This window comes from Ostrea edulis, chromosome 10 (genome assembly GCF_947568905.1).
Source record: "Ostrea edulis chromosome 10, xbOstEdul1.1, whole genome shotgun sequence".
Lineage (NCBI taxonomy): Eukaryota > Metazoa > Mollusca > Bivalvia > Ostreida > Ostreidae > Ostrea > Ostrea edulis.
The window spans coordinates 8,294,480-8,309,194 of NC_079173.1; the positions used below are offsets into that span (position 1 = coordinate 8,294,480).

Below are 14,715 nucleotides of genomic sequence, written 5' to 3' on the forward strand. Positions count from 1 at the left end.
TACCTCCTTCTCTCACCAAATACCCCCTTCTCTCACCTAATACCTCCTTCTCTCACCTAATACCCCTTCTCTCACCTAATACCCCCTTCTCTCTCCTAATACCCCCTTCTCTCTCACCTAATACCCCCTTCTCTCACCTAATACCCCCTTCTCTCACCTAATATCTCTTCTCTCACCTAATACCCCCTTCTCTCACCTGATACCCCTTCTCTCACTTAATACCCCCTTCTCTCACCTAATACCCCTTCTCTCATCTGATACCCCCTTCTCTCACCTAATACCCCTTCTCTCATCTAATACCCCCTTCTTTCACCTAATACCCCTTCTCTCACCTAATACCCCCTTCTCTCTCACCTAATACCCCTTCTCGCACCTAATACCCCCTTCTCTCATCTAATACCCCCTATACTCTCTCCTAATACCCCTTCTCTCACCTAATACCCCCTTCTCTCATCTAATACCCCCTATACTCTCTCCTAATACCCCTTCTCTCACTTAATACCCCCTTCTCTCACCTAATATCCCATTTCTCCCTCCTGATACCCATTCTCTCACCTAATACCCCTTCCCTCACTTAATATCCCCTTCTCTCACCTAATACCCCCTTCTCTCACCTAATACCCCTTCTCTCACCTAATACTCCATTTCTCCCTCTTGATACCCATTCTCTCACCTAATACACCTTTTCTCCCTCTTGAAACCCCTTTTTACCATTTTACCCCCTTTTCTGTCTCCAAATATTGTAAACCAACTTTCTTTCATGATTTAGAAATTTTCGCGAGAATAACTAGAACCTAAACCATAGCGAGTATTTCTCACTGCGGAATCTTTCTATTAATGTCTCTTGTATTCCTAAACTGGTTCCCTGTTGATCTCGCTTCTCTACGGGTACAACAGGTAGCGCCAATTTTTGACAGCCAGGATTCGGGTTGTATCGTCATTTCATGTGTATAACAAGAGTTCCTTTTAAAACAACAACGACGCTAACTTTGACGTCGCAGTCGACTACACTACGTTACAAATACAGTGAAGTAGACCTATGATGCACGAAACTTCGTAAAGTAGCGCAGTAGACTTTGACGTCATAACTATAGACTACAACGACTCTACCATTCGGAATCTCTCTAGTGAGACATAAAAATCAACTGACCAATGAAATCGGCTCATTTGGGCTAACCAAAGTACCGCTTACCCGTTGTTTGTGCGTAGCACCAATCAGTGGGGAACCAGTTTATTGTATTTCTATAAGATAATCTCAGTCATGACAATTTGTCACCTTGAAGTAGTTCATCACTTAAGTAAAGTGCGAAGTAATGTATAGTCACAAATAAAAGTTGGTTTACTATACCCCTTTTCCCCCTTCATGATACCATTTTGAATTGCTGCCATTATAAAACATTTACTATTTATTGTTGAATACTGATCAGATGGAGATCTCGATGAAATTTTTTGGCCCCCATAGTTTTTAGGCCCTCGCAGTCGGAGATTTGGTCTGTCTGTTTCTCTGTTATTACTGAAAGAAAACGTAAGTTTTTTTCATTATCAAATAGTTTACCAGATTTTGTCTTATAACCCAATGATTAAAATTCCTCCAAAAGATATATTTCTATCATGCACAAAGTTTAATCAAATAAAAAAAAAAATTGCGAAAACTTATGATAATTGTTGCACGTGGACCAAGAGAGCTACATTAAGTCGTATGTTACAAATGGTATAGGTAAGCAAGTACCAGGTAATCTATTCCAGCCTGAAGGGCATGCACAACTTCAAGTTACAACATTACATCATATAAGAGATTCTTACATGATAATAATTATAAATTAAAATAATGTAATGAACATTTACATGCTGATGGCACCAGAGGAAAACAAATATATGCATGATCAATAATGTGCTTTCTTTAATTCTATGGCATCAAATATCTTAATTATTCTGAATGTTATACCTAGATATTTACTCTGATTGCATGCAATTAATGGCGCTTGATATGGCTTGGGTTTGAATTTAAGTACGAGTTCATTAATAGTTAATTCAAACCCATTCCATTATGATTGCCTGTGATATATATATAGTAATCTAAAACTTTGACAATTTGTCTCTAAGTATCAGGATCTTATACTACAATGCAGTATGTATAGGGAGGATATACACAGGAATTCAATCCAATTCTCTTGAATAAGATATTGATGAAGAGGATTTCATGGTGGTTCAGAACAGATTTTTGATGGTCATTATAATCCAGCAGCTCGGCATTTTTAGTGTAGATGTAAAATGTAGTAGATTTGATCGTTGATCTGGTATTTAATGAAGCATACATATAGGATGAATGTGATGAGGGGATCATGACTCGTGGATGACCTTTCAACCAGGACATTAGGCATTTATTATCCCATTATAACATGGGCCAGGGATTTAAAGACCACATGCATGATTGAAGCAAGAGACACATATCAACAAATTGTAATTTTTGAAGAAAGAAAAAGAAAAAAGAAAAGTAGAATTATATATACTCTGCTCTCCTACTTTACATTTGGGTGTATATGCATAGTCTTTGATTGCTATCCTTCCAGCAAAAGAAATGTTAAAGTAGCTTGAGGGGAAATATCAATGCCCAATCAATTTGAAAGATTTATATCTTGATGATGGAAGACTTGTTTACTTTGACAGAAAAAAAAAGTCATTTAAAATAGTCCAAACATTAGTTTGATGAATTTATGATGCTATATAAATCATAAAAATAATTGTGGATAATTTAATTCAGTATATAGAGTAAAAGGCAGCCCATCAGATATCTTGCATTAGCAAAAATTTACTCAGTTTGACCAAGTCCTGACTGCATTAACTGGATTTGAAGAATAAATATTGTGAAATATCAGAAATATTACATATTACTGTACTTTTGATATCAACAGATTTGTAATACTGCATGAATAGCATAGAAAATAGTTGATACAAATTGTGTGTGTGTCACATCGATAAATGTATACCAGTAATGTCGGTAATCTTTCTGGGGTGTTCTTTTGAAGGCTTAATCAGATCCTGTGCTCTGGATATTCAACCCTTCAGTGTATGGTAGATTGATCAATTTCTGACACAAAGTTTTGTTACTTATACGAGAGATCATAAACAAAATGAAAACCAGAAACATATTGATCAGGAACTCCTAAAGACAGTCTGCCTCATGGTTTCAAATTCAACTGTAATTTGAATTGGTAGTTACACAATTGTTAGTTGACAAGCAGAGACTCAGTTTTTTAAGCAATAAAAAGATTAAATTTCAGTCACTGTGACAGATAAGCAGCTGTGTATTTACATGATCACCATTGCCCTGTAGGTGTGTAAAAGCTGAAAGCTCAATTGAGCTATTCTGATCACCCGTTCGTTGTCCATCATCCGTTTTCACATTTTCATCTTCTTCTCCAAAACCACTGGGCCAATTTCAACCAAACTTAGCACAAAGCATCCCTTGGTGAAGGGGATTCAAGTTTGTTTAAATGAAGGGCCACGACCCTTTCCAAGGGGAGATAATAGCAAAATAGTGAAAATACACTGATGACTTAAAAATCTTCTTCTCCAGAACCACTGGGCCAATTTTAACCAAACTTGCCACAAAGCATCCTTGGATGAAGGGGATTCAAATTTGTTCAAATTAAGATCCATGCCCCTTCAAAGGGGAGATAATCACAAAAACGTAAAAATAAGGTGGGGTCATTTAAAAATATTTTTCTAAGAACCACTGGGCCAAAAGAGTTGAAATTTACATGAAAGCTTCCTGATATTGTGCAGATTCAATTTTTTTTAAAAGCCATGACCCCCCAGAGGGTAGGTTGGGGCCACAATATGGGATCAAAGTTTTACATGTGAATGTATAGGTAAAACCTTTGAAAATCTTCTTCTTAAGAACCACTGTGCCAGGAAAGTACAAATTTACATGAAAGGTTCCTGACATAGTGCAGATTCAAGTTTCTTAAAACATGACCCCTGGGGGTTGGATGGGGCCACAATAGGGGATCAAAGTTTTACATACAAATATATAGGGAAATTCTTTAAAAATCTTCTTCTAAAGAATCACTGGGCCAGAAAGGTTTACATTTACATGAAATTAAGCTTCCTGACATAGTGCAGATTCAAATTTGTTAAAATTATGCCTCCCAGGGGAAAGATGGGACCACAATAGGGGATCAAATTTTTACATACAAATATACAATGTTTAGGGAAATTTAAAAAAAAAATCTTCTCAAGAACCATATGGCCAAAGAATTCTACATTTACATGAACGCTTCCTGACATAGTGCAGATTCAATGTTGTAAAAATCATGGTCCCCAGGGGTAGGTTGGGGCTACAATAGGGATCAAAGGTTTGCATGCAAATATATTTAAATACAATCTGATTAAAATCAGCTCCTCGATCTGCTCCTCCTTTTTTTATGTCGCTACACGAGGATCCTTCTTAAATTATTGCCACTCAATTCACCGCCACTTAAATTTCGTTATAACTCTCAGGTTACATTTTTCTAAGAACATTTTTCCTAACTATTACTTAGAATTCTCGCTAAAATATCAAATTCACTATGGCCATTTGCTATATGGTTTTATTATTACAAAAGTCTGTTTCAAAGTGATAATTAACTGTGATATATGAGTGCATATGGTCTGTGAAGTGGAAAATTGGTCGACATTATAGATCTCCGGTGTACACCTGGGCAGTAAGATTCCATTAATTACTTGTAGTCTTCCTGCTTTTACATCATAGAAAAACATTTCAGTGTAGCTTTAATTGCCATGAAAAAGGTTTTTGTTGAATTTTCAATGAAAATAATCTAATTATTATATACTGTTCCTGTATGTAATTAAAATCTTTATATCTATACTGTACAGCCTGTGTATATATGTGTGTATGTGAATCCAATGAGCCATATGGCTAACGGAAATAAAGAAACTAAACTAAACATAACATACCACGGAGACCATCCAAAATGTACACAACAGGAAATCAACAATTAATTTACTGTTTTATGGTAGAAAAGGAGGACAATGGGTGATATTTTGATTGCGAAAGATGAAATTCTGGAACATACTGTGTATATGTGTATTGTTTTAAAATGAAGCCTTATTATTGATAAAACTATTTTAATCATATGTTAGAAAATTTGAGAGAAAAAATTATATGAAATCATTTCACATTATTGTTATTAAATAAGTATTAGAAAAGATAAATCTTACATATACAATATTATAATAGTAACTCTTTCTCCCCAAGATGGTGGAAATTCAATTCATCCCCAAATTCCTTATAACGCCATGAATTCAAAAGGTGACGGTTTATCGAGAGTTGACTTGTGTCTATTAGAAGTGCATCATGACAATTTGTATCCAAATGGAAGAAAGCCAGAGTTACTGCTCGTTTTAAATCTGGCAACAATTTTATGGTGAACAGTTTCACCTTTGTCAGTTTTAGAAGTTGTCAGAAAAATTATTAAAAGTCACGTTTAACTCATTTTACAAGTATTTGTTTGGATATTAACAATCTTTTAATGGAACATTATCAATCTTCATTCATGTAAAATGGCACTTCATAAGATTTTTTGATAATTGGTTGAGTAACATAGAAAATCACGGGTAAATTAACAGGTGTTTGTTTTATTAATCTTCGAAAGACCTTTGACACTGCATGTGAATCATCCATTATTGTTACGCATGCTTTTATCATTTGGAATTTGTCAAATTTTTTTTTAAGTAGATGGTTTCAGTTTTATCTATGTGGATGATCTCATTATGTTGGATGGAAGCAATGTCTTATCTGATGAGAAAGATGTTACTATAGGAGTGTCTCAGGGGTCGATATTGGGTCCATTGTTCTTCATTTTATTTTTGATTATCCTAAATGTCTGAATCACTCACATACTTCAGTGTATGCAGATGATACATCACAGGATGTTTCAGACAAATCTATTGATGTTATTGAACAAAGACTACACATATGATCTTTTAAATTAAACTCTATGAAATGGATGAAAACTTAAAGTAATAAACTTAGTAATATGACGAACCTAAAGGAAACATTGATTGGTACTGCACAAAAACTCTCAAAGTGTAGAATGTATATCAGTTAAAGCAGGTGAAGTTTTTTTTTTTTAAAGATATACTGTTAAAAGTACCAAACTTCTTGGTATACAAATAGATGAATGTCTTCTTTGGTCTACAGTACACATTGATTCTTTATGCAAGAATAGGTATTTTACATCATCCACAAAATTTTATGTGAAATGCTTTTCTTTCCTCATTTTAATTATTGTTGCACTATTTGTTGTTTAACCAAAAACAAGATTTTTGCTCTGACTTTGATAGACTTTTTAAATTGCAGAAAAGGGCTGCCAGAATTATTTTGAATGTTAGGGTACCCAGACTCCTACTGTTGATATTTTTAGTGTTCTTGATTGATTGTTCTTCCATTTTGACTACATGTACTACTATTGATCTTCAAAATGTTTGAAAAGTATGAGTAATGTATACATATTTAGATATTAAGGGATATCGATACTCGTGTGATGTCATAGGTTTTTGCAAAAATCTTATTTAAATAAAACACGCATGATGCTAGAAATATATTTTTTAGAGGAATTTTATTCACTGTATAAAATCTGGTAAACCATTGATAGTGAGAGAGTTTATATTTTCTATAGATAATCAATTGTTTATGATAAAAAAATGTTGTCAAGGTCAATAACTCCTATGCTGGATTTTCCCCTACTGTGTATGATTTCCCTAATATCCACAATTAATGTATATATACATATCTGAAAACTAGCAGTTTTTCTAAACTGTAAACGTTAAAAATTAGCCAAAGGCTCATGTGAGCTTTTTTGATCAAAATTTGTCCGTTGTCTGTCGGTGTCGTAAACTTTTCACATTTTCGACTTCTTCTCAAGAACCGTTGGGCCAATTTCAACCAAACTTGCCACAAAGCATCCTTAGGTGAAGGGCTTTCAAGTTTGTTCAAATGAAGGGCCATGTCCTTTTCAAAGGGGAGATAATCACAAAAATGTAAAAATAGGGTGGGTCATTTAAAAATCTCCTTCTCAAGAACCACTGAGCCAGAAAAGCTGAGATTTACATGAAAGCTTCCTGACATAATGCAGATTCAAGTTTGTTCAAATCATGGCCCCTGGGGTTAGGATGGGGCCACAATAGGGGATCAAAGTTTTACATACTAATATATAGGATAAATCTTTAAAAATCTTCTTCTCAAGAACCACTGAGCCAGAAAAGCTGATATTTACATGAAAGCTTCCTGACATAATGCAGATTCAAGTTTGTTCAAATCATGGCCCCTGGGGTTAGGATGGGGCCACAATAGGGGATCAAAGTTTTACATACTAATATATAGGATAAATCTTTAAAAATCTTCTTCTTAAGAACCACTGAGCCAGAAAAGCTGAGATTTACATGAAAGCTTCCTGACATAATGCAGATTCAAGTTTGTTCAAATCATGGCCCCTGGGGTTAGGATGGGGCCACAATAGGGGATCAAAGTTTTACATACTAATATATAGGATAAATCTTTTAAAATCTTCTTCTCAAGAACCACTGAGCCAGAAAAGCTGATATTTACATGAAAGCTTTCTGACATATTTCAGTTTGTTAAAATCATGGCCCCCAGGGGTAGGATGGGGTCACAAGGGAGGGATCAAAGTTTTGCGTACAAATATATAAAGAAAATCTTTAAATATGAGACAAGGTGACTCAGGTGAGCGATGTTGTCCTTGGGCCTCTTGTTATTATTCTGTTTTACAAAAATTAATGTGTGATTTTTTTCTGTTCGTTGTCCCATGTGCTTCTGATTTTGTATGTATGATGTCTTAAAATAGCTGGCAACATACATATTTTCATTGGTTATTAGTTGAATTAAACTGTATTGGGTGGAAATTCAGTTTTTAGCCCACCTGAGCTGAAAGTTCAAGTGAGCTTTTCTAATCGCCTGTTGTCCATCATCTAGCTCCCTCTGTAAACTTTTTACATTTTCGACTTCTTCTCCAGAACCACTGGGCCAATTTCAACGAAACTTGACCATAAGCATCCTTGGATGAAGGGCTTTCAAGTGTGTTCAAATGAAGGGCCATGTCCCTTTCAAAAGGGAGATAATCACAAAAATGCAAAAATAGGGTGGGGTCATTTAAAAATCTTCTCAAGAACCACTGGGCCAGAAGAGCTGAAATTTACATGAAAGCTTCCTGACATAGTACAGATTCAAGTTTATTCAAATCATGGCTCCCGGGGGTTGGATGGGGCCACAATAGGGGATCAAAGTTTTACATACAAATATATAGGAAAAATATTTAAAAATCTTGTTCTGAAGAACCACTGAGCCAGAAAAGCTGAGATTTATATGAAAGCTTCCTGATATAGTGTAGATTCAAGTTTTTTCAAATCATGGCCCACGGTAGGATGGGGCCACAATAGGGGATCAAAGTTTTACATACAAATATAGAGGAAATCTTCATTTTAAGAACCAATGAGCCAGAAGAGCTGAGATTTACACGAAAGCTTTCTGACACAGTGCTGATTCAAGTTTGTTCAAATCTTGTTCCCCGGGGTTAGGTTGGGGCCACAATAGGGGATCAAAGTTTTATATAGAAATACATGTATATATAGGAAAAATCTTTAAAAATCTTCTTCTCAAGAACCAATGAGTTAGAAGAGCTGATCAGATTTACCTGAAAACTTTCTGACATAGTGCAGATTCAAGTTTGTTCAAAGTATGGCCCTCGGGGTTAGGTTGGGGTCACAATAGAGGATGAAAGTTTTACATACAAATATATAGGGATAATCTTTAAAAATCTTCTTATCAAGAACCATTTGGCCAAAGAAGTTGGCATTTACATGAAAGCTTTCTAACATAGTGCAGATTCAAGTTTGTAAAAATCATGGCCTCCAGGGGTAGGTTGGGGCAACAATAGGGACTAAGATTTTACATGCAAATATATATATGGAAAGTCTTCAGATATGGGCCAAGGTGACTCAGGTGAGCGAACATTAATATTGATAAGTCACATGAAGATGGAGCTACAGTTGATTTAATTAAAAGCATATAAAAGTAAGATTTTGAATAAACAATCATGGGTTGAATTGTTTGCTGTGCAGCATGTTGGCCATGAAATATGGCAGTTATGATCATCTGAAGGCCAAAAAGATGATGACATCTGTTCCGCATAGTACTCTTAATGAAGATCACGACAGCCCTATTAACGAAAAACAAAACAACATTAAAGTATCCTGCTCAACTATGGAGTCAGCCGTTTTATCAATAGAGGATCTACAACCTTCCTCTTAGGGGCGAGATCAAAAGATCTGTCCGATATGAATCTCAATTCAAATAGTTAGGGGGATAAAATCTTCTGTAAGTTTCTGTCATCCGACATCGATTACACTTTAGTGGAAAAAGAAAAAAGACAAGTGACTGTTAAAAACCACATAATATGATAATGATATTACATTTTTATGAACATTTAATAGTTTTGATGCATATATGTGCACTTTCATTTGTTGTTAAACCGTAGAAAAGGTATACAGTGTTATTTATAATTGCATGTTTTTACTTAATTGTTAATCGATTAGTTCAACATTCATCATATTTAGTTTTAAAGGGACTGATTCACGATTTTCCTCCAAGTTTTGTTTTTCATTTTGAATGATCAAAATCTACAGTCTCATATGTAGATTATGTTTAGAAGGTTTCACAAAAAATTAAGGGTATTTATCGTGACGAAAGCTCATTATAGAGAGTTTATTGTTTGTTTAGAAAACAAAGTTTGAGGTGTGTTATTGTTTACGGGGTTTTCAAAATAAATGCATATGATGGTCCAAGTTTATTATATATATCATATCTCAAGTATACTTTAGGTAAATGTGTCATTTAAAAGTTAAAATTTGTGATTGTACAAAATGAAGATGCTTTAAATCATAAAATTAACATTTCACTGGTTTGTTTGTTTACAAAAAAAGACTCGAGTCTTTGTTTACATAACACAGAATCAAAGCTAAAATATTGCTCTTATCTGCACCCAGGTGGTCCAAATTTTGGAGCTGTATTTTTAATTTCTAACACCAAAAATGAAAAACATTTCTTTCGAAAAATGTGAACCTGGTAAGTCCCTTTAAAGGGGAATTTTGACTTTCTGTATGTTGTGAACCTTTTGGGGATGGGTTGGGGCCTCAAAATAGGGTCAAAATTTTTCATGATTATAAAGATTGTAAGATATGTTTTAAAAATCACACAGGCTGAAGAACAACTAGCTGGGACAAGATGACTCAAATGAGAGATGTGGCCCATGAGTCTATTGTCATTGCTATACTATATATTTTTTATTCTCTTATTTATCTTGTCTGTTTTATACAGGACCACAATCATGTAAACTAGTCAATTGATACTATTAATTACAATGCTATTCTGCCTAAATAAAAGAATTTATTGTCCCCCACCGCAACACGGAAGGGGATCTCGACATAGAAATACTGGACAGTATCCCTCCATCCATCCCTCTTCACTTTGTGGATGCAACTCCTCTGAAACGGAATTTGTTCATATTTTGTAGGATTGTTAGTCACCATATGTAGTTGATCTTTTTGCCCTGCCATTTTGATTCAACAAATTTTACAGGAGTTATGGGACTTTGTTGAATTTGTACATGCTGCACTATATGAACACTGTGGATGCAACTCCTCATAGACCGCTCAACAGATTTTGTTCAAATTTTGTAGGATTGTTATATATTAGTTTATATGTAGTTGGTCATATTCCGCCACAAGTTTGATTCTACAAATGTTATAGGAGTTATGGGACTTTTTTGCTTTAACTTTTTTTTGCAGCAGTGGGGGACATATGGGTACGTGTAGCAATCTTATTATCATGGGTCGATTTTTGGATTAAGATCTTAAAAAAACATTAATTTACATGATAAAGAACCCTCACTATACTGTGTCATTGTTAAAATTTGTGGCTGGTGACATCTGTACATCAGTGAAAAATTCTTGGATGGTTCGTAAAACGATAAACAAACATCTATATATAAGGATGTAAAATGTTCATGCTTGATATGAATGCAAAGTATGACCCGTGTCAATCAGAGGAATGGCCAATAATATTTTTCCTATCTTACCTTTTAAGTTTATATAAAGTTTATAAAGATGTGATGCTTAATTTTAAATGATTTTTTTTATTGAACACTCTATTAATGCTTAAGGAAAGTCCGTGCTTTTACGTATCCGGTTTTAAATTTTAAACACCGACTAGAAAGTTCCATGCAGTTATAACTTCTTTGTTTGATGTTTGTAGTTTACGAGAACTTTACGAGTCAAATTTAGCATTCAAATGTGAATCTTAGATATGAATTATTATAGTGTGAAGTCCTCACCAGCTCCAATGGTACAAAGCAATGTAATATCTACATTGAAAGGCTCATAGGCTTAAAAAGCTCATAGCTTGCAATCTAAGCCTGAACAAGTTAAAAATCATACATAGGCGTGATCCTCACAGAGGATATCACACTGAATTTTAGGGAGTGTGTTTGGTTCAAAGAAACCCAGAATTATAAATCCTCAGAAAATCATCAGCAAAGTTGTTGAATATTTGAACTCTTCTTCACAAGTACTTTCAAGAAACAAAATTATTTGTACATGAGCTGTAGTTGCTAGAATCTACATATATGTTACACTATATTTATTTTTTCTATAAGTATGAGATAGCATGTATGTATTTTTATGTATTATATGATTGATAGCCAAACAAAAAAAGAATAACATACACACCAAAAAAATTGTGAGAAAAAGGAAGGGGTGGGGGTGCACCCCCCCCCCCCCCACTCCTTGTGTTCTAATTGTCTGGTAGGACAAAATGTTTAGTATGTTTTACATATATATATATTGTCATATTCTGTTAATCTTGATTTTAAGACTGTATTTGCTGTTACAATTTACTATTTTCAAAGTGTGCAAAGAATAATTGTAAAACTTAAATTTAAAAATGGGGGTTTACATATTCAAGAGACCATTTTGCAAAATATTTCTGGTCAACTATGGTAAAATATGTTTTTTTGTTAACCTTAGATATAATTCTAAATATTTTTAAAGAAAAACTGGCATGTAAACAATTTAGATATTGAGAATTTTTCAAAATTGCGATATTCTGTGATTTTTTTCTGAAGGATGTGAGCAGATTAAACAGCAATTGTGTATGTTTTCAATTGAATATCTTTAAAAATTCTCTCAGTAAATGAATAGCTATTGGTTTTTATATATTATAGCTTAATATGATGTGCTTTGGTGCATATTTTTAATAAAACATGAGATAATGCATTCTTGTGTTAGAATTTGGCTTTTGCATTTGGGGGTATATGTGCTCTGTAGCACATAGTATAAAAATAAACCTGCAAAGGTATGTCTTATGTGGGCTTTTTAGTTAGTTTATGAGTTGTTAAAGTTATTTAAATGGAAAAAAAATTTGATTGACAGAAATTTCTAATAGTATTTACCTACCTTAATTCTAGGAGTTTAAAAGCTTAACCATGTTCAACATTTACATATTCAGTCAGGTTTCTGAATGATTTGTTCTTCCTAGTGCTTCATAACAAAGGTACATAAAGTGAAGTTGAAAATCACAGTAGGACTGTAGCTCTTTCGTTAATTTCATTTTCACCGGAGAGCTACAGGACTACAGCTACATTTAGGCAAGACATTAAGAGAAAAATGGAAATTTTAGGAATTTCGTGTATCAATTCATAATTTAATGTTTTTACATTATTATGATATCTAATTATTTTTAAATTTAATTTAGGTATTTCCTAGCATCCAGAAATGCCAATGATTCTATGTATTATGGTCGTCGGTTTAAACCCTATGTCCCTCAGGGTTACATGTCGGGGGGAGCAGGATATGTTCTCAGCAAGTCTGCACTGAGGAAGTTTGTGGAGAAAGGAGTGGATGATCCAAAATTTTGTCGGGCGGATGCAGGAGGAGCGGAGGATCTGGAGTTTGGAAAATGTATGCAGCGAGTGGGAGTCACTGCAGGTGAGACAGAACAGGATGAAAGTCAACATGTCATAGAAGTGTCATAATTCAAAATCAGGGAATATTACAATTTACAATTACTACAATGTATGGAAGATGATTCATGGTGTGTACTGTGTAGATGTGCAACATGGTTTCAGAATTTTCATTTTCACCCTGGGGCCCCAATAAGGGTTGAAAAACATGTTTTTTCTTTACAAAAAACCCCTGGTTCTTGGAACTTTTCTTACAACTTACAATTTACACAGTAGCCAAATCATCTTTTGGGAGATGATTGGTTGTGTCCTATAGATGTGCAATAAGTATTTGGAATTTTCTTTTTAACCTTAAGGGGCAGATGGATGGAAAAGCGACCATCAAAAACCTGGTGCTCAGTGAATTGTGTCATCTGCCACAAGAGTATATTTGCTTTGAGAGATGATTTAATCTCAACCACTTTTTAAGATATTTGAACTATCTATTGGGTTCGGGATGTCCCCAGGACACTTGCCGATCAGAATACTCAATGCATCTCTTCATATGCAGCAATGATATATACGGTGTAGGGATGAGGATCTCATCTGTTTTGAAGATATTTTAGCAATCCTGCAAGGAGAGGTGGAGGTGGGATGACCATGGGACACTTATCAAACAAAATATTGATTGATTGTATATTGTTTAATGTCCCTCTTGAGAATATTTCACTCATGTGGAGACGTCACCATTTCTGGTTAATAGCTGCAAAATTTAGGCCTATGCATGGCGCTTATGGCCTTTGAGCAGGGAGGGGGATTTTCATCGTGCCACACCTGCTGTGTAGACGGTGCCCTGGTACTTACGGTCTCATCTGAAGGACCGCCCCATTTAGTCACCTCTTACGACAAGCAAGGGGTACTGAGGACCTATTCTAACCCGGATCCCCATGGGATTGAAACAGAATCAATATATCTGGATAAGTGCATTAAGAATACCGGTATACATTTCTGACAATGTAGCAGTACTGTAATGTATTCCTCCCAGAGGAATGCTGATTTGATCATGAAGGGTGAAGATAACGAACAGTGATCAATCTCATAACTCCTATAAGGAGTACAAAATAAAGAAATGGGCAGACACATATCCCTGGACATACCAGAGATGGGATCCCCTGTCGACCTGTCACACCCGCTGTGAGTTCTTGATCAGGCCCCAAGACCATAAACTGAAATTAAATTACTGAAATTAAAATTTTGATTACTATAATCTGAAGATTTATCGTAAGCACAGATGTATAAAAAAAACTATGTTTATAAAAAAAAAAAAAAATCAAATGCAAATATATCCTGAAAATTTTAAATGTTTATAAAAAAAAATTCGACAATTAGCTGGATTTGAAACTTAGACTTAAGTCTATTCTTAGTTTATGGTCTTGAGGCCTGGTAAATGGAGTAATACATAGTCAAAGTCAGTGTGCCAAGAACAGTCTAATGCCTTGTTCACACGAAGAATTTAATTCACATTGAACGTAAGTTAATGTGAATTAAATCTGAACCGCATTCACACGGAGATTTTAATGCGCATTAGTTTACTTTGAATTAAAATTGACGTCGCAATTTAATGCGAATTAAATTTACTTCGCATTAGCTCCGTGTGAACGCTAAGTGAAGCTAATTCGCATTAAATGTAGACGCATGC

The 14,715-nt window shown here is 34.7% G+C and overlaps 1 protein-coding gene across 1 annotated transcript in view; it reads left to right on the top strand.

The window, feature by feature from the left end:
* LOC125666707 (ATP-dependent translocase ABCB1-like) overlaps positions 1–14,715 on the top strand; it is a 108,848-nt gene that overhangs the window by 82,328 nt on the left and 11,805 nt on the right. The window contains exon 31 of the mRNA XM_056151838.1: positions 12,830–13,062. Within this exon, the coding sequence (XP_056007813.1) occupies positions 12,830–13,062 (233 nt within the window). The remainder of the gene's footprint in view (positions 1–12,829; positions 13,063–14,715) is intronic.